The sequence below is a fragment of the Amblyomma mixtum genome, chromosome 10, assembly GCF_055824585.1.
Source record: "Amblyomma mixtum isolate Tamu chromosome 10, ASM5582458v1, whole genome shotgun sequence".
Classification (NCBI taxonomy): domain Eukaryota; kingdom Metazoa; phylum Arthropoda; class Arachnida; order Ixodida; family Ixodidae; genus Amblyomma; species Amblyomma mixtum.
In genome coordinates, this window is record NC_143021.1 from 149349688 (window position 1) to 149373620 (window position 23933).

The window sequence follows — 23933 nt, forward strand, 5'->3', positions numbered from 1 at the left end:
CGCTGCTGGGACCAAATTTTTGCTCATTATATGGTTTGGTTTGGTTTATGGAGTTTAACGTCCCAAAGCGACTAAGGCTATGAGAGACGCCGTAGTGGAGGGCTCCGGAAATTTCGACCACCTGGGGTTCTTTAACGTGCACTGACATCGCACAGTACACGGGCCTCTAGAATTTCTCCTCCAAAGAAATTTCACCGCCGCGGCCGGGATCGAACCCGCGTCTTTCGGGTCAGCAGCCGAGCACCGTGTGCACTCATCGAAAAGCGTGAAGATGTCAAGCTCGATGCGGAATGCTGACAAGTTTTGGTCTGATTCTAAAAAAAGCGCTAACCTGGAAGCAGTTGGCCGGGTCTTGATAATTTTCAGAGCTCCTGGATAACTTTTAAACAGAGCAAATGTTACAGGAAATGTTACTCTCGGTAAGCAGAGAGTTACAGAGGAAATTATTTTATGCGTGTGATGAAAATACACTGGCTGCTATCCTCACAACCTTACCGACCTCTTAGCATCAAAGGCCTTTTCTACGCAGAAACAAGTGATGCTCGTTTTCTGCCTACAACCGGCCTCAGCGATCGGGTTTACACAAGGTATGCTGTAGAAGGTCGGATTCCAGCGCCGCCGTGTACGTATCCGCAACCAGCGGATTGTCATGTGTGGAGTGCCGGCCTCCCTGGACACGGAAGTTAGAAAGAAAAATTCTCTGGCGATCTATGAGATCGATGTGGCGAAGAATGAGTTATTTCGTGACCGATTTGTGTTGAACTGAATGTATTCACTGCAATGACAGTTTAATTTTCGCTTTGACAATATATTTCGTGGCATTTTCTGTATTCATTTACTGCAATTTGAAAGCTTCCAATACTATTTCCAATTCCAATTTTATTTCTAGTTATATTCTTCAATTTCAATAGCTACTCCGTTTCGATTCTGATTCAAATCTTTCCTATTGTTCCGCGAATCGTTTACTTCATCACCACCCCTCAGCCGCTGCCACTATTCGCTCAGAGCTGACTGCTTCGTGACGTCATGGGCCCCCTCTTACTCACTCCACTTTTCTCCACTCCACTGTACACTGAAAGACGGACGCCAGACAGACGCCGGGTTCTCATTCGCATAGCCGATCTATTTCCCAAGTAATGATTGAAGAATAAGATTCACCGCTGCCAGCTTTCTCGGAGGTTGCGCACTTACTGTCAGGTGTGGCTGTTCATAACGGACGTAAATCTGGCCCTCACAGCTGCTGAATCGAGCGTAGTGCGTACGCAACGGAATACAATACAAATGCGGCAGCGGCAGCAGCGGCACCACGGCTCCACAGCCTCAACTAAAAAATTCAGGGTGGCGCTTTGTTGACCTGAAGTGCGGTGAGGCGAAAGCCTTAAGCGCGATGTTGCTGCTTGTGTCACTGATGTGCGGTTAAGATCTTAAGCTTCGCCTCTATGAGTGGAACGCGACAGTGTTCTGCAACGCTGCCAGGGAGTCCACAGAACGCCATCGCCCGTTCGGCTCTACGCCTTGCTCGTCTGTAAATTGGTTTTTGAGGAAAGGAAATGTATCTGTCTCGCATATCTCGGTGGTCACCTGAAAATCGTCGTAAGGGAAGGGAGAACGATCGGAGTGAACGAAAAGACCGCATTCACTAGACGTCCCTTTGTTCATTCCAAACCACCGAGCTGGCATCGCGGAGTGGTTAGCGTGCTTGTCTCGCACTCCGGAGACCCTGTTCCCCAAATCGACCAATTTCCTACTCGGTTTTTTTTTATTTCTCTGGTCGGACTATAAAGGTTAGTTAGGGTAATTGGTTAATTAACTAATTATCTAGACTCCTTCCCACTTGCTTGGAGCATCACTATGCCATCCCTTGAATTGGTTGCATGGATACTAGGCAAAGTACAATTGGCTCAGTATCAAATTCGCGCACTGTGACGTCACGACTATTCCGACCAATTGAAGGGCGTGACATTTCTGTCGACAACTCCTGCTTACAACGATGAGGCATTAAAGGCTTCCGCCTTAAAAACCACAGCCTGTTCCGACCCCCCGACACAGCCATTAACGCCGTTTCGAATGTGCAGGTTCGTCTGCCGCCATTTTGACCTAAGAACCCCACCGTGTGGTTTACACTATTATAAATACTTTTCGACCTCCGGCGCATCACACCGTATCGTGTGATGTACAGTCGCGCGAAGAATAATATGAATCATGCTTAGGCACTCTAAATATTGTGAGATTTGCCGAGCAAACTATAATGGGCGTTTTTATACTTTCTCAGTGAAAGTAGCCTGTACGCTTGCGAGCAGAGGCATCACACCAAACTCCTTCTATTACGCAAAGCGACTGAAGAGATAGCTCAGAAGCGCGGTGTATTAACTTCTGTCCGTAACTGCGCCTCCAGTCGTCTCGTCACTTTCTTAAGAGGTGGCAGATGAATTCGACAGCGTCGTGGACCCCAGACAAGATCACACCAAGCTGACGCGCAAAGCAGTGTCGGAGCTAAGCTTCCAGCAGCAACTTGTCAATGCAGAGGAACTCGGAGATCGCCGGCCATCGCATTTCTGACACCAAATGCCACAGTTACTTGGCGACCGTACTCAAGACGCCCACGGCTACGTGAACGATTCCTACAGCGCTTGTCTCACACACTAGTCGTGGTTTTGGCAATTGCGGATGATGTGCCTCTCGTGGAACTTCAAGCTCCGAAGCAGCTTCGACTACAACGCCATCGCAGCCAGCGACACGGCACCCAGATCGCAACAGCAAACAGGAGACGACGCACAGTCGTCTACTGTTGCCATTTTTTCGCTATGAACCAACTAGTCCAGATACAGACTCTTCTGCAGCGATACGGCTGTCTCGTTTCGAGTCGAAGATGAACGGGCTGGTGGACTCTACAGCCGCGATTCAAACTTCGATGCCTCGCCGCTCGACATCCCGCTGTGGTGGCGCTCAAGACGCCATTCTCGCCCAACGTCCCATCGTCAAATGGATACGGCTGCTGCAAGACCAGGTTCGGCGGCAAGGCTGCCAAATGTCGGAAGCCCTATCGGTGGTAGGAGAACACGGCAGCTAGTCACGAATAGCGGCGCTTGACTCTACAGCTACGTCAAGCCGCCTTTTCTACGTCACAGGCAGATCGCAGGACATCCCTTTCTAGTGGACCCTGCTGCCAAGGTCCGCGTCATTCCTGCATTTCACCTGGTGTCCCGTACTAGGGACGCCGACCATGTAGCGGGGCCACCCTGTGGCTCCCAAACTCTATTTCAGTAATTAAAAGTTTTCACCACCACCACCACCTGGACAGACAATGTTGTCCGAGGGTGGTGCCTTTGCAGGCTGCGAGTACCTTCAGAACGCGAGTAAAGCTGCAAATGGATCTAGTTGCTTCATATTTAGCTTCATTAGTGCGCTACTCATGGGAATGAACAATAATGCACCCGGCCTTAGCGCCCTGTCTGTGTGTGGTTTTTGCGTCCAGCATTGTTTGTTGCCATGAGTAGCGCACTAATTGAGGTAAATATCTCCCGAACTGCGAGGCTTTGACAGCGCTCGCTCATGCCTGCGCCCCAGGTTTAGGCGGTTTTTCGCCGTTCCCAACGAGCAGTTTGCCATAGTAAGTGCGGACTAACTTCCTTACTTTGGTTTGAATATCAATCTCCGCCCTGCCAACTCGTGGACAGAACAACCAGCCTGTATGTGCAAAGTATCCTCGTACCTGGGTCCATCCATATGCAAGCAGCTCCACAATTGTCAGCATCAGAGTTGGTCTCGGTCCTGTCTGACTAACCGGTCATTACAAAACCGAGCAACCTGGAACACCCAGTGTGGCGCACTAGCTGCGATATCACCACCATGGCACCTCAAGTATCGCCGGAGACCGCCTTGCTACAGCACACAGGGAGTTTCTCCTTTCGTTGCACTTAGACATCATTTGCTTAGTCAAGCAACTGGTCATCTGCTCCGCACATGGTTCCCACGCGTGGCCCCGGAGACTGGTGCTGTTGGTGGTGACTGCCATACGTTGAAATCATGCACCATCCCTGCCCCAGTACATGCCTACTCATGTTCACGACTTCGATGCCACTCTTGTCTGAAGCACCATCTTTCGCAGAAATTCTCTTTGTCAAGGCTTATCATCTGATTCTTTTTGAGCCATCCGGCGCATTAAAAATTACATCACGATACACGTTAAAGAACCCCAGGTGGTCGAAATTTCCGGAGCCCTCCACTACGGCGTCTCTCATAGCCTTAGTCGCTTTGGGACGTTAAACCCCATAAACCAAACCAAACCAAACCAAACATTTTTGGCCTTTTCGAGTACGTCCGCATGCGTTTCGGTTTACGTATTTTCGCCAGAGTCTTCAACGTTTTACAAAAGTTAAATTTTACTTCAGCAGGTGCGCTGAGCATATGCGGTTGCTGTTTTCGCGGCTACAGGGGCAAGGCGTGATCATCAGCAAAATTAAATGTGTTTGGCGTTGACACCGTTGAATTTCTTAGCACGTTCTCACCCATGGTGGAATCAAGCCATTAGACTGGATTGTGCGAGGCTTGTATGATTTTCCCCGCTGCCTCCAAAGCTCCGTGAATTTCTCAGGTCCCTAATTTCCACCGTCGTTTCCTGCCTAATACAGCCCGCATTATTTTGCCTCTCACCGACGTCCTGAACTCTCCAAAAGCACCAACTGCATCTCTTAGCTAGACACCTGAAAATGAAGCCGCCTTCCAGGGAGCCCTGTTGCATGCCACCCTCTCTGTGCACTCTTTACCCGACGCCCCCATTAGGCTGATCACCGACGGCTCCTCCCATGCCATTTCTGCAGTTCTGCAAGAACTCTAGCCGAATTTGTGTTGTGCACTTGCTTTCTTTTCGTGGAAGATGAAGCTGGTAGAGATTCGGTACAGCACGCTGGACACCGATCTACTTCCTGTCTACTTTCACATTTAGCACTTTCGTCATCTTCTTGAAGGCAGCGTGTTCCACCTGCTTACAAATCACAAGCCACTGACATTCACTTCTTTGGCAACCACAGCAAGTGCACGTACCGAAAATTCGGCACTTACCTTTCATATCCGAATTCATGGTTGACCTCTGGTACATCGAAGGACCCGTTAAAGCGGCTGCCGACGCCCTGTCACATGTCGATGCGCTTTTTTGAGGTGCATTGGACGTCCACATCATCGCAAATGCACAATGTAATGACAGTGAGCTTCCTCACCTGCGTGCGGGCTTTGAATCTCTGTCGTTTTGAGGGGCCACTGCCATTATCTTGATATCAACGGGTTACACACGTTCGTTTTTGCCGTCCTCGCACCGTCGTCCTTGCTAAGCTGCGCGACCTGAGCTACCCTTGTGTTCACGCCACTCATCACCTAATCACCTCTCTTTATGTGTGGCCCGGCACCAAAGCCAGTGTGCGCCACTGGGTTCGAGGATGACGGCACTGCCCGCGTGCATTTACGACGCACCCAAACAAATCTACACGTCGGCACTTCCGTACGCCTGACTCGCGCTTTAACAATGTTCGCATAGACATTGTCGTTCCGTTGCCTTCATCACGTGGTGAACGCTGCACCTCACCCGCGCTGACCGCTACACGCGCTTTCCTGACGCATTGCCGGTACACGATATCACGGCGCCCACCAAGACCTCCGTTTTCGTAGCCGATGGCAACGACTACTAGCGTGGTAAGAACCGGCCTTGAAGGACAATTTGAAAGTGATCCTTTCATGGTCAGACATAATTGCGCAATTATGCATAATTGGTCACACAGTTTGCGCACTAAAGTTTGTGTCGTCCCTGTGTTGTTCCAAGTCTTTTTCAAAAACGCAATTATGTGTGACCATGTTAACTACCAACTACAAGCTTCCTCAGCGTCCACCACATCGGCACATCTGCTTACCATTCATATGCGTATGTAATGTTTGAAAGGTTCCACAGTCAATTGAAGGTTGCCCTCATCGCCCGCGCCGCTAGAACTTCATTGGTCACGGACCTTCCGCCAGTTCTGCTCGGTATTGGGACTGCAATTAAAGAGGACCTAGTGTACACTGGTGCCGAGATGTACTGCGACTTCGCTCCATCGGCTGCACCAACCCTCGCTTCCCCCGTACGTTTAGCAACTTCGGGCTCTCTTGGAGCCCTTGCGGCCAACTCCTTGCCTCGACATTAACGTTTTCGTAAGCAAGGACCTAGCTCATGTTTTCGTGCGCCGCGAAGGAATCCCGTCAGCGCAGACGGCACCGCAAGACTGCCTGTTCAAATGCCTACAGCGTAGAGGAAAGTCTTTGACTGTGTTAGTGAACGGCCGTGAAGATGCAGTTGCAATCAAGCGTGTTTAGCTCGCGTTCATGGCAAACTCGTCCACCGCTGAATTCTGGTCATGCGCTTTGGACATAAGCTCAAAAAGAGCGGGCTTTGAGGGAGGCGGTGTTCTATAGACGCTCCGATCCCACAAAAGGCGTGAAAGTTTCAGTAACCAGAAGATGTTTATGTCTGGCGTGGCGGTCGGCACGGCGTGGAAGGCGCTTAAAATAAAAGACGGCATTTTCGGCGCTGCCCTGTTCTTTGGCGGTTACGCTCAAGTTTCGTTCCTTGCTACAGTAGCTTGATTTGGGCTAGTTGGTAACAGTTTTTTGACAACATAGCAAAAAAGACACGGACAGCACAGATGTTCGTCTTTTTTTTTTGCACTATGTTTTCAAATATTCGTTCCTTGCTCTCCACATGTGTCTATAGTAGAAGCATCTTGCTCTTCTGAACATATCAGGTTGTACCGAGCATTAGAAAAATGTTATAAAAATTGTGTAAATTTCAGTAATATTGTTACGGGGAAATAGTATTTACATTTATTTACAAGCGGTAGGATAATAGTTCCTAGCGGCGAGCATCAGGAAGCACCAACGCCAGCAGGAAGCACCAACAACCTCTTCTTCTTCATGCGACCCTTTCACGCGGGAGGCCACTTCGACTTCCACTTCCTCTTCGTCGTATCATGACCCCCGGCGGCATGAGCGCCGTCCCGGCGTTAGGCCGGTGATAGAGGAGCGGCGTGGTAGGGCTTGAGGCGCATAACGTGAACAATGTCGGTGGGTGGTGTACATGAAGAGGAGGCAGGTGTATGAGGAGCAACTTCATACGTGACATCGGTGACCTGACGCACAACACGATAAGGACCATGGTAGGGAGACAAAAGTTTCAGAGAGACCGACGCGACGGGAAGGGGACCACAGAAGAACGAGCGACCCCGGTTCGTAGGTGACGTGACGATGGCGATTATCGTACAATGACTTCTGCGCTTGTTGGGACGCTTGGAGCCGAGTTCGGGCGATTTGGCGAGCGTCTTCAGCTTGAGCAATGGCGTCCCGGGCGAATGCGGTGACGGGACGGTCAGCGGATGGCACGAGTGTGTCCAATGGCAGTACGGCGTGTCTGCCGTATAAGAGATAGAACGGAGAGTAACCAGTTGTGTCATGCCTGGAGGTGTTGTAAGCGAACGTCACATAGGGCAAGGCGAGATCCCAGTCTTTGTGGTCGGGGGAGACGTACATAGACAACATGTCTGTTAATGTTCGATTAAAACGCTCGGTTAGCCCGTTTGTCTGTGGGTGGTATGCTGTGGCAATCTTATGCTTGGTAGAACACGAACGCAGGATGTCGTCGACAACTCTGGACAGGAAATAGCGTCCGCGGTCTGTGAGTAATTGACGAGGGGCACCATGTTGTAGAATAAGACTGTGCAAAAGAAAGTCAGCGACATCGGTCGCGCAGCTCGTAGGCAGCGCACGGGTGATCGCATACCGAGTGGCATAGTCCGTGGCTACTGCGATCCACCTATTGCCGGAATTCGAGGTCGGGAATGGTCCGAGGAGATCGAGCCCTACACGGTGGAACGGCTCCACAGGCACGTCTATAGGATGCAGAAGACCAGGAGGTGGTGCCGAAGGCTTCTTTCTGCGCTGACAAAGGTCGCAATTGGTGACGTAATGCCGGACTGTACGGTATAATCCAGGCCAAAAGAAACGGCGCCGTATGCGGTCGTAAGTTCGTGCCACACCAAGGTGGCCAGCTGCAGGCAGGTCATGGAGTTCTGCAATTATAGAAGACCGCAGCTGCTGGGGAATGACTAGGAGGAGTGAGGGCCCGTCAGGACGGAAGTTGCGGCGATAGAGTATGTCATTTTTAGTAACGAAGAGCTGCAGGGAGCGCTTCAAGCTTCCAGAGCTGAGGCCCTCGATGATGGTTTGCAAATATGGGTCTTTGCGCTGCTCCTCGGCGATGTTGTGTAGAGCAGAAATGCCAAACAGGGAAGGGATATCGTCAGTGTCACTGAGAGCAGGTAGCTCGACAGGGTACCGAGACAGGCAATCAGCGTCTTGATGGAGACGTCCAGACTTGTACACGACAGTGTACGAATATTCCTGAAGGCGTAGCGCCCAGCGGCCAAGACGCCCAGAAGGGTCTTTCAGCGAGGACAGCCAGCATAGGGCGTGGTGGTCCGTGACAACAGAAAAAACACGCCCGAACAAGTATGGCCGGAATTTAGCTACAGCCCAAACCAGAGCGAGGCACTCACGTTCCGTAATGGAGTAATTTCGCTCGGCAGGTGAAAGCAGGCGGCTAGCATACGCAACCACGTGGTGTGGGCCCCGGGAGCGTTGAGCCAGCACGGCTCCGATCCCGTAGCCACAGGCGTCCGTGCGGAGTTCAGTAGGGGCTGCGGGATCAAAATGTGCCAGAAGATGGGTAAGCGCCTCGGCTTGGTCGGCAAAGAGATCTGAAGCGATCATATTGGCAAAGTGGTCAGGTCTCGAAAGAGCTGTGACATGATCGTCCGGAGAGGACGATACACAATTTGTGACTGCAGAGATCACGTATTCATCGGTAGGGGACAGCGTGGCGAGGCACATGTCTTGAGGAAGCGTCTGGACGTGCGTACTGAAGTTGAGAACAGGTAACCACGCGCTGTTTGCCGAGACTGCGACAACCGTATGGGCAAGGGCAACATTCTTTGTGACGGGCAAATCAAGGACAGGGGTGATGATATACTGGCCGTTAGGAAGAGGTGGAGCAGATTTAAACAATACGTAAGTTGCGGCTTCAGGTGGTAAACGGGTGAACTCGGCAGTACAGAGACGGTGCACAACTGGGGCAGGTGGTTCTGAGAGGTACGGTAGGTCCAACTCAACAACACTTGTAGCACAGTCAATAAGGGCTGCGTGCTCACTAAGGAAATCAAGGCCGAGTATGACGTCATGAGGGCACTGATTCAGAACGGTAAAGAGCACAGTGGTTTGGCGGTCAGAAATCGTCACACGAGCAGCACACAGGCCGAGGACTGGGGACGTTGTGCCATCGGCAACTCGAACAACAGCTGTAGGAGCAGGCGTCAGTACTTTGCGGAGGCGGCGTCGTAGGTCGGAACTCATCACAGAAATGTGGGCGCCCGTGTCAATCAGAGCAGAGACGGCAACGCCATCGACTTGTATGGTCAGTAAATTGCGCGGGGCACGAAGAACTAAACGAGGATTTTGGAGCCGGGTTGTATCTGCAGCATCACCTCTGGACGCTGCAGAAATTAGTTTTCCGCCTGTGATCGTCCGTAGGGGCCGGGAGAGGAAGCGCGCGGTCGTTGCGGCGAACGGGACTGGCGACGCTGTGGAGATGGTGAGCGGTTGAAGCGGGGCGGCGGGACGTCGGTGGTGGGTCTGGACGTGTCCAAGGGTCGCGAGAAAGAGCTTGAGTCTGCAGCGTCGGGGCGATAAGGTGGGGTCGAGTAACGGTTCCGCTGGGAGGAGTACCATCGACTACGGCAATGACGGGCGATGTGGCCGACACGGGAACAGTTGAAACAGATAGGCCTATCGTCGGGCGTACGCCACTCGGAGGGGTTGCGCGGCCGAGGAGCGGCGTAAACAGGCCGGACAGGGTATAGAGGAGGGACTTCGGGCACTTGGGACATCTTGGTGGAGGTGCGGGGTAAATAGTATTTACATTTATTTACAAGCGGTAGGATAATAGTTCCTAGCGGCGAGCATCAGGAAGCACCAACGCCAGCAGGAAGCACCAACAACCTCTTCTTCTTCATGCGACCCTTTCACGCGGGAGGCCACTTCGACTTCCACTTCCTCTTCGTCGTATCAATATTGTATGTTACCAAGGTCATTTTTGGGAGCGCTGCAGCCAACCCGGACCAAGACAAAAACATGGAGGAGCACTCGTCCTTGTCTCTCTCACTATGTGTCTGCGCTGATTGTAGCTCTTCCGATAACGAAGTATATACACCAATTAACCCGATATAGAGCTAACCCTTTCGTTACATATGAACATTATGTTAATGTTATAAGACGGTTCGATCCCGGCCGCGGCGGCTAGAATTTCTTTGGAGGAGAAATTCTAGAGGCCCGTGTACTGTGCGATGTCAGTGCGCGTTAAAGAACCCCAGGTGGTCGAAATTTCCGGAGCCCTTCACTACGGCGTCTCTCATAGCCTTAGTAGCTTTGGGACGTTAAACTCCAAAAACCAAACAAAACCTAAGAATAACGCTATATGAAGCGTCGTAAACATCAGTTTAACGTTGAAGCTGAACAATATGCTAATAATTAGTTTAAAATCTTATTTGTGTTCATATCATCTTAAGTTATCAATCTTATGTTCATATTATAACTTCCAAACAAGATTAAAATTCATGTGCCATTCTAACTTTCAAGTCATACGCATAAAACATCATTATTATGTTTTCAAGCGATGGGTGTCAGAATTTTCGCACTGTTCGTGCACTAATAGCGGTTCTCAACTAGCAGCACTTTGCAGTTAAATATCTCATAGGCTCATAAGATAAATTGCATGCATAGTCGCCAAATTTCTTTAGCAAACTTCGCATGCTATCTATTCACCACTCTCCCTTATATCACCCTTCGCGGCTGCTTATATAAGTTTGGGGCCATGCTATTCGTTAAACAATGAGCATGAGAGTTTCATGCAATGAATGTGGTGTTTTCATAGTGCGTGTTATCCTCGTTGCCCCTTAGAACATTTAAAGTGTTGATTGAAGTGTTTTGGAATGTATTTCGCGGAACAGATACAATAGAACACAGAAGAGTGACGGGACAAGAGCTACACTGAACTGATGTTATTAATGGCTCGCAGACACACGTTTTACAGTTTTTTCACGTTCACAAAAAGCGCACCCGCTCGCGCAGACGACAATTCAAACAACTACGAAAGCCATCAGACATGCCCATGCAAAAAGCCACACTCGCGAGAGCGTAGGCTAGAGTACAGTTGCTCCGAACGGCTAGTGATGCAATCAATGCCTTTTACGGATCTGGAACGCTTCTATCAACTCACGCCATAAAGCGGCATTGCCTCTTCCGATAGCACACTGAAGCAACTAGCCTAGAAGAAAGCATCGGTGTTGATTGAAGTGGTGACGGACCTCAACTGGCGGGTGTGGACTTGCGGGGTCACTTGACCAATTTAGGGAACGTTGCATCTTGATTGTGTAAGTGTTTATCCAAGGACATGAAAAATTTTTTACAGCGTTTCTTTCTAAAGTCTCAGAATTGTTTTAAAAAATTACATTAACAACAATTCATTAAAGTTTGACCAAAACAAAAGGCAACACTTTTATATGGTTCAGTGATTCCTGGGCTATTGAAAAAATGTTATAGTAACTTTTTTATGAGTGAAATTCTGAGACGCGTTTGCATACGAAGGAAGCCAACAGCCACAGAAACTAAGGTGCATAGGGGAATGTTTTCTTCTTTTTGACTATGGTGTTGATCAAAGGGAGTTGACAGTGCAATTATTTTATCGCTTAAATATCATTGATTAAAATGCAGAAGAAAAAAAGCCACGTTCTTCCGATGAAATGCTAACCAACGACCTCCGAATATCGCGTCCAGTGCTCTAACATTGAGCCACGGCGACAGTTGTCCAATCTTCTGCTTTCGGCGCCACCATCGTCCATAGCGGCGGACGTAGTACCTCCTGCATTAATGTGAGTGTCACGTGGAATGTAATCAAGGCGGAAAGCTGGGCTAGTTGGTGTGTCGTAGTTAATTAAAAAAACTAGCGCATAAAACTGGTACAAAGCGGTCGTCCTGTCTCCTTCTCTTTCTTTGTTTAGCGCTCGTCCTGTCTCCTTCTCTTCCTTTGTCCCAGTTTTATGCGCTAGTCTTTTAATTAACGTGGAATGTCATCGAACGGTGAGGGTGTAAACTGTGCGAGAAGCCTCTTATGCTACCCATGGCTTCAAGACTGCTACAACTGAAGCCTTCGTTAGTCTGTTGGGTGTTCACATCACCTGACATCGATTCTCAACCCTCAATAAATAGATAAATCTTTATTAGTTTGGTCTGGTTTATTGGGGTTTAACGTCCCGAAGCAACTCAGGCTACAAGGGACGCCGTAGTGAAGGGCTCCGGAAATTTCGACACCTTGGGTTCTTTAACGTGCACTGACATCGCACAGCACACGGGCCTCTAGAATTTCGCCTTCATCGAAATTCCGCCGCCGCGGCCGGGATCGAATAAATACCAATACAGACATTATTCAGCAGGAGGTACCAAAGAAAGGCGGTGGCGGTAACTCTTATGTGAAATAAAATGACAGTTCAATATGCGCGCGCTAGCGATTAAGGAAAACTTCTACTCGTCACACAAAGGAAAATATAAGAATGCAATGTAGTGAACAAAAGCAAAGAACCGGAAAAAGAAATGAACAAACTGCGAGTTTTAACTGGTCCTTTGAAGACGGAGAATGCATTGCAGCATTTTATTCTACTATCATAGCTGTTACACAGGGCTATGCTTGAAAGCGTTTGCTTTTCATTCGTTGTTTAAACTAAAGAAGAACTTATTTTAGAGGCAATGGCGTCATGGCTGCCGTTTACGCGTGTCTCGTGGTCGTCGCCTGCGTAATTCACAGTTTTGTATACCAGTGAGCACTATGCATTTTAATGGCACTCTAGAACACAACCCCAGCCGCACACTAATCAGCCAGCTTGTACAGAAATAGGAAATAATCGTGCGGAAACATAAAAACAAAGAAAGAAGGAGGAGAAAATAGAGGCGGTCAGTTCACGTTACTGCACTTCTTTCGGATCTCGCCTGCATCATCACCCCGATACCTCTATTTTATGGAGAACTGTGCGAGCAGCTTTATAAAGAGGACGATTCAGAAATGTGTGATTCGTCGTCGCGTTTCGAGCTGCAGCAAATGTAACCCATTGTCATCAACGATCAGATCTCAAAGCTGCCTAGAGAGACCTCCTTTTGGGCCGAGTGTGAAGCATGTATTCTTCAGGCCCGATTCCATACTATTCTCGAAACACGCGATTTGCACGGAATAACTCCTGATGCAGCTATCAATCTACAGGAAAATTAAACACACGAAGCCACGCTATATACACTATGGGAGGAATGAGATATTGGTGCACCCAAACTTTCACTCATGACTGCCAGTGTTCTTGCGCCGTAAATAAAAAATATGAGCCTCAATCCCTTCACTTCATGTCTTCTGCACCCCAGACGGGCCGAAAGAACACGTGGACGCTGCCCAAGCTACTCCTGGAGCTCGGTCTTCCGTGGCCTCTGAAATCTACGGCCTCGCGAGCTGAACTACTCGGCACCTTGGTGAAGGCGTCTCTTCACTTCGGCATACACGTGTTCTGGGCCTTCTACATCGGTCCCCATCCGCTGCGCCCGTACGAGAGCACCATCTACACGACCTTGGACGAGCGCTGCATCGAGTGGATCCGAGACTTCGAGCTGATCATCGCACGGGGCAGACACCGGGAGTACCTGCGGCGATGCGCGGAGATCGTTGGCGGCACCGGCCAGTCGTACTCGACCATGATCGAGGAGGTGACGGTCGCCCACCGGAGAATAGCCAGGCAGGTTCACCTGCTCTGGGACCCGTACGCAGTGCCCGCCTTCCTGAAAATGAGTGACCCTGAACTTCGCCGAGCCATCAATGGCCACCTTCCGGACGACTCGCAGCTGTGGCCCTGGGACGAGATTGTCAACATGCAACCCCAACTGTTCGGCGAGCTTAACACCACGCACCTTGGCAACGCGAACTTCACCGAGGGCTTCAAACTTTTCTTGGGCGCGTACGTGGTTTGGGTGTTCACGCCGTTCGTCTCGCAGTACCTCACAGCCAGCATGCTAGCCGACATAGGCTGGGCGAACATGGAGCGCAGCCACCGCTATGACAAGTGCCTGGATGCGCTGGAGTTCGTGATGCCGCTGGCAAAGTGGCAGATTGAGCACGACACCCAAGGCGACAAGAGGAATACATGGAGAATGCTACGAATGGCAGTGCTTTCCTTCAACAATCTTCATCGCTTTTACGGTGCCGCCTTCAGGACCCTCTTTTCGGCCGTTATGGAGCGCGTCTCGAGCAACGCCCATAACATGACCATGAGCTGGAGCATGTTGGACAAGGCGTATGCCTACGTACAAATCGACACCAGCGCTGGATTTTTTGACGCGTTCCTAAAAGCGACCATTAGAGGCGTTCATGCCCTGAAGACGCACATGCGGAAGCCAGAGCCGACCATGCTTCACGCGCCTGGCATTTCGAGCATTTACGAGTACCGTATCCTTGTGGCGCGAGAGATCATCGTCCCAAACTTCTTGACGACACCGCCGCTGTTCGATGAAAGGCATCCGCTGGCTGTCCACGCGGCCACGGTGGGCATGCTAATGTGCAGGCAGATAACCATTCTGGCCCGCTTTGTGTTTTTCTACGGTGAAAACTTCATGGTGAGTATTTACATTTTCGTACCAAAATATTGGCGAAGAATGAATTCCGCACATTACTCTTCGCAGTTTGCTTGCTGCAGCACTCCGAACAGTTCAGTTTAAGCGTGCTCGCAACCGTCAACTGTAGTCTTGTTCTCCCTGCAATGTTGGTTCCTACTGCTGGCATAAGAAATTCATTTCCAACTGATCTCGCTGAGCTCTTTTCGTGTATTGAAAAACCAAATATTCATCATTGCCCTAGTAGACCACTTGTTACTCAAGTAAAACATGTTGCTGGGCGGGTTGCTGCGCATTCTTCGGTGTCTGAAATGGAAAATATCTTTGAACACGGAGAAATGCGCTCATCTTTGTTTTTCACGAAAAAAAAATTCAAAGTCCAAGCTCAGTATCGCATAAATAATGAATTGATCACACAGAAATGTACTTACAGATACTTAGGTGTTATACTAACAGATGACTGTTCCTGGAATGCTCACGTGGATCATGTGGTTACCAAAGCCGGTAGGGCGCTAAATTTCATACAGCGGAGTTTAAGGTCTTCGCAGCCAAATCTCAAGAAAACTGCTTTTCTCTCTTGTGTTCGACCTATCATTGAATATGCCTGTATTGTATGGGACCCTGCACATCGGGTGTTAATTGAAAAACTTGAGAAAATTCATAACAGAGCAGCAAGGTTCGTCTTGGGCACGTACGGGCGAATTGATAGTTGTACAGCAATGAAAAAAGAATTGCAATGGGAACCACTCGCTTCCCGTAGAAGAAAATTGAGGCTAGAATTGCTGTGCTTAATAGTTCACGGAAAAACGGTGATTGATTTTGAAAGTTATTTAAAACAGCCCTTTTACGTTTCTCAACGAGATGACCATTCCCGTAAAATTAGAGAGTACCGTACCAGGACGAACTTGTTTGCAAATTCATTTTTTGTTAAAACAGTGCAACAATGGAACCGGCTTTCCGAAATGTAAGTGTGCTCTGCAAGTGAAGATGTATTTTTTGCCAATGTATAACCCCCCTGCTATAACGCCTTCGGGCAAATGCGCGGTAACTCCTGAATAAAAAAAAACGTTAGCGCAACATAAAACAATCACGTGAAAAGCGTGTCGTCATGTCTTCCTTTCACGTGATTGTTTTATGCTGCGCTAACGTTTACCGAAGGCCGTATGTTCCTGGCCCATAAATCTTTAAAGCACTTCAATTCGCTAATTTTCAAATTAGAGAAAACCAATAGCATCGTTAAATACCTGACTTGGCGAAGTGATACGTTTGAAAATCACAAGACCCGCTGAGTTGAAAAGATAACGTTTCGGCCACATCAGCATGGGTGCCTTGTTCACAATTTTCTTAACAAGCATTACCAGCAATTCCATATGCCCGAGAAGTAAACTTTTTTCTGGCACGTTGCGCGTTAGAAGAAACTAATTGCTGTTTTTTTTCTTCTGTAAAAAAAAAATGCGCCACGGTAGGGCAGGTTCTGAGAAATTTGAGTTTGGCGCAGAGGTGGATACCCTTCTACGGCGCGACGAATCGTGTGTGTGGACACATTGCCTTATAAACTTTCCGCTTGATATGGGATAACGGTATTGTAAAAATGTTAATTTTGGACAAATTTTCTGTTTTCACATACGCGGCCGTTAATATTAAGGATAGTTGTCGGGCCAATTGGTACATGATATCACCGAAAAACAGCCCGCTTACAGGGGACAGAGAGAGGAGAAGACACCCCCACACACAGCGCTGTGTGTGTGGGTGCCTTCTCATTTTTCCGTCCCGTGTAAGCGCGCTGTTTTTCGGCAGTTAATATTGGCAAGACCTGCCCCTGCCCTAATTGAAGCCTGTAGAAGAAGCTACTGGAGGTGGAGATCATTTCCAAAATTAAGTTTTTTGTCTGAAAGACGTTAAATTGTCGCCGTTTCCATATGCTCCGGTTCAATAAATTTGGAATGGTACACCAACGGACGTTAGGAAAGCCGTCGAAAATCCTCTACCTATGACGTGTGAGGGAGATCACCTATAGCGTGAATCCTATGGACAACCCCAACGCGTTTTTTTCTGATAAAGTGAACTGAAAATTGAGGCTTCTCTAACTGAAACGGCGTCGGGCGCAAACCATAGCGGCGCTCGCTATCAAGATCCTGAATTCCTGATAACGTCCATCGTGATTATATGCCTGAAGAAAGTCTTTTGATAAGTGTCGGGAACTGCATTTATAGGCATTGTGCAGAAATGTTTTAAAACACTTGGGGCGTATCTGTGTGCAACTTCATCGAGTTACTTTCCGTGTATCTGGAGTGTACATGCGCAGTGGAACACCATGTCATATAAAAAGAAGAGATACGTATCTGTTCGTGCCTAGTGCCATGTCTCAGTGACGTCTTTTTATCATAATGTGACAAAGTATTCGAAGATTATTTTCAGGGTACTTACGCTCAAAAAGTGTTTGGATATTTAGATGATTTTGCTGTTTTTCTTGGCTGTGACAAAGAATATTCTTCTGCTAGTGTAAGCCAGCATCCTTCGACGTTTTCAAAGTGCCCTGAATCATTAGAACTGACTCATTGACTGCCGGAAAATGAATTTATAAGATTTTCAGATATAGGACCACATTTTTCCACCGGACATGTCCGTTCGGCCTTTGAGCCCAGAGGCAACAAACCCTTGCTCCTTTTCCATTCTGCGCACTCCAAGCTGGTTAAGAGTGGAAATGCGCAATCGTGCTTAACCAACGTCAACAAATCCTGCCTAAATAGGGCAGGATACAGCTTCGCCAACCAGGTGCAGCGCCTGTCTAGCACAGGATACCAGGTAGCCCTGCTGACGTCAGTTGCCGAAAAAATTCATAAAAACTCGAAACGTACCAGCGAGTAAATTAAAGTTCATGAAGAACGCACTCAAAAGGTTGCGGTCATCCCTTATTTTCACGGGGTCTCGACAAGCCTGAAGAAAACCGGCAGAACAGCTGGAGCAATTTCCTTTTTTCCGCTCTTGAGAAGCCCTCCGTAATCTGTAAGAGAATTAATGCTGATGTCACGACCATCGCTTGCTATAAGCGTCACCAGCACCGCTTTGTAGCCTGCAACAAAGAAGTGGTTTATTCCCTTCCGCTGATATGCGCTAAACGGCACATGGGCCAGGCAGGAAGGCACCTGAATGAGGGGCTGAGGGTGCATGCCAGAGACGTGCAAAAAAAAAAAAAAAGCAGGAAGCAGAATGGTCCAGCTTATCCTGAAATGCCGCATCTGCAGCCTAGCACTTGAAAAGACAGCAGTTTTGAGCGCATGTCGAATGCAGCTTTGAAGGAAAATAGTTGAAGGAAACGAAACTAAGCTCCTGAAAAACAACATGCGTCGGTACGCCATCAATATCATTTATAGATAAACAGATCAAATACGTTAAACACAAGTAAACCTCATTTTACGCAGTTTTATGCCTAAGGCGGACGAGATAAGCAAGGCGATCGATTAAGCTTCCATCGTGTTTATTTTTGTTGTTAAGAAAGACTCCCCTATAAAAGGTGGTTCGGTTTGGTTTGGTTTATGGGGTTTAACGTCCCAAAGCGACTAAGGCTATGAGAGACGCCGTAGTGGAGGGCTCCGGAAATTTCGACCACCTGGGGTTCTTTAACGTGCACTGACATCGCACAGTACACGGGCCTCTAGAATTTCTCCTCCAAAGAAATTCTAGCCGCCGCGGCCGGGATCGAACCCGCGTCTTTCGGGTCAGCAGGCGAGTGCCATAACCACTGAGCCACCGCGGCGGCCCCTATAAAAGCAGTGTTCTTTCAACAAAAGGTGAGTTTTTAGTTGAGGTCTGTCCTGTGCATTTTGATTCTTATGCCTTCGTTTTTCTCCGCCCGAAATTCGACAATCATTGTCCTACGTTCCTCCGATGACGATTGCTGCGCTTTCTTGCAGCACGATCGCATGAACACGATATACCACGACCTGCGGAGCCTGGTCGACGACCTGGCTCGCTACGAGGCCATGGCCAATGCCAGCGGCTTCCTGCCGGACCAGACTCGGCGCGAGACGCGAAATCTGATGGTCGACGGATGGGCAGCCCGGCTCGCCAGCAGCATCGCCGAGGGCAAATTCAAAGCCGCTAAGGTTGATTCGGAGCAGGCACGGGAGCGGCAGACTTACCGCGGCATACCAGTGGATCAGCTGTTTTTTCTGGTCAGCTGCTTCACGCACTGCGGCGCTACAGGCAGGACCCTCAAAGTGCAGGTTAGTGATGAAGATGCCTCTTTTCAGAACTTCATTCTGCAGAGCGCCGCAATTTGGACAAAGCTTGTGCAGACTGAGGTCTAGCAACCGTCTAGACCTCTAGCAAAAGCGGTGGAGCCCGGTTAAACCTAAATGTTACCGCGGAGTTGGGAATAGCTGAACGCCTGTCTCTTACCATGTTCCTTGCCTAGCTGGAACTTTTTTCCACGAATATTCCTCGGTGGTTATTTTGTGATTAAGTCCTGTTCACCGAGTACTGGTTCAACAGCGCTATTGAAATTAGCTACGTTTGCTGCTCACAGGCTTCGCAGTCTGCGGGACGGGACTGTTCTGTGAACTATGCGCGATGGACATATAAACCACTACAGGCTTTCGAAAGCAGGGAGAACGCAGGAAGTGGCGAAAGTACAGTGGGTCCTGGGGCAAATCTTTACGTTTTCTTTCCAATACGGACATATGGCCGGTTGTGACGAGTGTGAAGTTTTAAAGAAGCGACGACAAGCAAAAAGACCAAAAATCCTGAGGACGGATAGTGCTAACTCCTTCTCTAGATGCGTGGATCGCCTAAGGTGAAGGTCCTTCATCTAAGGGCTGCCTTTAAGTTGTGGAGCCTCTAGGGACAAGATTCGTTGGTCTCCATGTGAAAGGGTTCATTAATGCGAAAGCAATAGGTGCCTCATCGAAAGAAGAACCCTGATTCACCCCCCCCCCCCTTTCAAACAAAATTAGGGCACTATGAATTGAATTGATGCGGAGGAAATGTGATAGCAAGCTTTTTTCACTCCCCACTCTATTCCAGTTTTGATTTTGTTAAAATTCGGCAATAATTGTCTTTCACTCACTAATATATTTAATTTCTGATTCTATTATAATTCCAACTACACAAAATCTCACATTCATAGATCGCAGCAAGCCCTCCTGCCACTCTGACCCTGTGGCGCAGCGTTTCTGGATGCCCTACTGCACTGGCATATGGCTGTTTCAAACACACCCACCGCTGGGGATTGACTCATGTTGCTCTTCCTGAGGAATGCGACAAGGAATAGCTCCCGCAAGCTTCTTTACACAGATTGCTCTTCGGTACGCAGTATATTTTTGCACGTAGGCTTGTGCTGGCTGAGTCTTCTTCGTAGGCATTTTCATTTTTATCATTCTTTGTCTGGCGTCCCCTTCCTCTCCCCTACATGTGTACAAGGGGAGGGAAAGAGGGGCAGGTTGAAATGGATATGGCTGACAGGTGGAGAGAGCAAATTCCCCTAAACACCACGTGAAATAGAATAGAATTAGAATAGAACCTCGACCGGAATACATTGCAAGTGAAAAAAGCATGCTATCGCATTTTCTCCGCACCAATCCAATTGACCGTGCCCTAAATTTTTTCTCTTTGCGGTGAAACCTAGTGCTCTGGAGTTCAGAGCCATTTTAAACATTCCATGCGTTCCCTCTAAGTATGACACATACTGTACAACTTCTGGGAGTCTGTGGTGCCGCTGCAATGCTGGCATCGTTATTTTCATCTCTTTTTTTTTAGCTCATTCCGCCCCTTATGTAATACCCGCACGAGGGGTCTTTAAGGGACTGAAACGGAATGAAGTTACTGCTGTGGGACGTTAAACCCTTTAAAACAAAAACTAAATCTGCCAGTTTTTGACATTTTGACCGCACACAGGCACGCTGTCAAATATTCATTTTTTTCCCCCGGAGAGGACAACGACACTTTAAACGTTGGTTGAAAAAAAGAGGGGGGGGGGGGGGGGGGGGCTACTGAGGGTTACATTCCAATTCCAAGCCCAAAAGGACACTGGCAAGAGAAAGGTTTTGGTAGGGGGTGGGGGGTGCGCTGTTGGGCACAGTAGCGCCCCCCTCGAATACGCCCATCTGCGAGGTCATGAAGGGTTCATAGACCGTAGTACCTTGCTGCTAGCCCCGCGAGCCGCTGACTTGATCGGGTTTGCGCCGAGTGTTCGGCGCTCATTGAAGGACTGAATATCCACCGCTATATCCTGCGCTCAATTTAAAGGGAGCTAACAAATTTCGAGGTAAAGCGCGGAAATTGCCGACTAAAATCTCGGATAACGTGAAAACAGCTGCAGTGGCTTCAAGAACCCCGGGTAAATCTTGCTCCAGCTCGCGTCATAAACTAATGGCGTATTCGAATCAGCGATTCGAGCGTGGTCCCGACTCCACGAAGCACAAAGTACACTGTGATCCAATCAGACCTCTGAATTTGAGTTCAATCGCCCTTTGAAACACGCTCTTCTGTTACGCGAAACAGTGAAACTTGTTACAGATCTGCGATTGAAGTACTCCATAACTGATAAATTAGCGTGCAGGCAGCTTTGTAAATAAACATAGATTTGTAATCTCGCGCCAGTAATATATCATTCCATACGAACTGTCATTGCTCGTCTTCTCTATAAAAACTATATAATCAGTCCGGAAGCCAGGTGGTGACGCCGCCACTGCGCAAATGTCGCTAGATTGCTTTGTACGACAAAATGTACAGCTCCGTCAAAAGTTAACAGCCAAAGGGGTTCGGTTCTAAGCAATGTTGTGGGTGTCTTGCCACATCCTCGGAAGTTTTAACATTTGTAACTGATGAGGTCAACAACATTAGTCTCACATTGAACATATGTTTGTCGCTGGCGTTGCATAAGCAGCCAAACAGCATTGCCATATAAGTAATCCTCTTGAGGCTGAATACTTTTTACAAACGCTGTGAATGCATGTCATTCATATTCCGCTATGTTAGAGACGTTGAAGGTGAAATAATAAAATAGGCTTGGTTGCCAAGGCTACCCATCGATGGTTGGTGGTAGAATGGTCTCCTCAACCATTTGAAAAGAGAAATTTTTGCTAACGATCATTACCTTCCATCACTCTTAACCCCCTGACTGACAACTTTTTGTTTCTAGAAAATAGTTTGGTTGGTTTGGTTCCATGGGGTTTAACGCCCCAAAGCAACTCAAGTTATGAGACACGCCGTAGTGGAGGGCTCCGGAAATTTCGACCGCCTGGGGTCCTTTAACGTGCACTGACATCGCACAGTACACGGGCCATTAGGATTTCGCCTGCATCGAAATTCGACGGCCGCGGCTGAGATCGAATCCACGTATTTCGGGTCAGCAGCCGAGCGCCATAACCACCGAGCCACCGCGGCGGCACAAGGAGTTTCTAGAAAATGGTGTTTCAATCAATCAATCAATCACTTTGTTTCAGCTTTGTTTACAAAAACTGAGGGCAGCAAGAAAAAAAGCAGTCATTACGACCGCTTGACAAGGCTCGCCACCCCTATACAAAGAGGCAGTTTGGTAGCGACTATGATGGTTACTTCATACACTGGTAACAACGCAAGGTACACGGAAAGACAAGGCGTGTAAATACATGCATAAAAGGAAACATTTGGTTTTAAATACATGCATGAAAGGAAACTTCTTTTTTTTATTTTGCATGGACAAGTAGTATTTCCGCACAACAGAATAAAGGTTTTACACAACATTTACTATTAAATGCAATAAAGTTCTACACATGGGTACACGTACTGTGGGGCCTAGCTTGCAAACACATTTCGAATAGCCGAGACAGACATGCTGTGCAACTTGTCGTGAAATGGCGTGTTCAAGTATTTCGGAAGAATGTATTTTAGTGGTGAATTGTTTGAATTTCCATTCAGTGTACGTGCTGCCATCGGCCTGTAAACCAAATAAAACGCTTTGCCCGAGCCCTACTCGCCTTAAACAGGACAGAGTGCCAGGAAGCACAAGAAAAGCTGCAGGCTCATCAGGAGCCAGAAATGGCAGTCGGCTTATGACGATCCTGGCTCGTACAATTCCGCCAAGAGGTTAACCGGCCTCTGTGACTCAGTGGTTAGCACGTTCGGCTACTGAGCCGAAGAACCCGGGTGCAATCCCGGCTGTAGGAGCCACCTTTCGATGGAGGCGAAGCAAAAAAGGCGCCCGTGTACTGTGAAATATCAGCGCACGTTGACTGCCCACCGTGGTAACCCTCGAACCTCATGTGTCGCTTCTGGAAGATAAATCCAAAAATTTTAAACTTTCTTTGATTGCTCTTTTTCAGAGGGCCATCTGCAACGTTGCCTTGCCTTCCGTGGAAGCCTTCAAGCGTGCTTTCCAGTGTCGACCGAACCATCGGTTGGTGACCAACTTCACCTGGACGCAAGCAGCCACTACGACCAACGCTTCCGTGCCATTGTAGTCCCACGCCGCTCTTCTTTAGTGTCAAAGCGTATCGAAACTACACAGACTTCTTTCTTGCACGTTTTTCTCGTATTTGTGTAGGCTTCAAGGTAATTAATGAATTCGATGCAAAACAACATGCGATGCGCAGGCTAATTGTGTAATGTGCGCTACCTTGGCCTGCATCACAAAACATTTCCTAACAGCCTCTGAATCATTTTACGATGAAAGAAAATGTATGACATACTCGCGCTTTATGTGGTCTAGTAAGAGCAGAGTGCGCCCAATCCCACCCCTTTTTGTGGTTTTTGTTCGGAGAGGACTGATCTCTTCACTGACCGCTTTCTAGTGCTTCAATGGACTCCTTTTTTTTTTTGCCCGGTCAAGGCGGAATTTTCCCTCATTTGATTTTATGTGAGAAGCGGCCACTGCTCGCCCTGTGCACAAGCTTATTGCAACGCCTGTAACTCACATTTGGCCGCAGTGCATTAGATGCGACGGTTCATCCGACTGTTTGCAAGTTTGAAAGCGTACAAGAGGACAATATTTGTGATGTTAATTATTAGCTCTGAGCTCCAAACATTCGAATTTATTATGAATTGGATGCTCCAAGAGTTGTTGGCAGTGGTGTGCAAGCAGTGCTCCTACTCATACTGAAAGAATTTGTTTTTCTGCCACATGCTAAATTGCTTATGCTTAAGAGCTTCATAATAAAACATATCTGAAGGGTTTTGCAAGTACCGAA

General features: G+C 48.4%; 1 protein-coding gene across 1 annotated transcript in view; it reads left to right on the forward strand.

Moving 5' to 3' along the window:
- The window catches only part of LOC149327331 (endothelin-converting enzyme homolog), a 28969-nt gene extending 5738 nt beyond the window's left edge, over positions 1-23231 (forward strand). The window contains exons 3-5 of the mRNA XM_089564844.1: positions 13531-14769; positions 18681-18992; positions 23070-23231. Coding sequence (XP_089420970.1) covers positions 13531-14769; positions 18681-18992; positions 23070-23207 — 1689 coding nt within the window. The 3' untranslated portion in view covers positions 23208-23231. The remainder of the gene's footprint in view (positions 1-13530; positions 14770-18680; positions 18993-23069) is intronic.
- Positions 23232-23933: the final 702 nt, after the last annotated feature.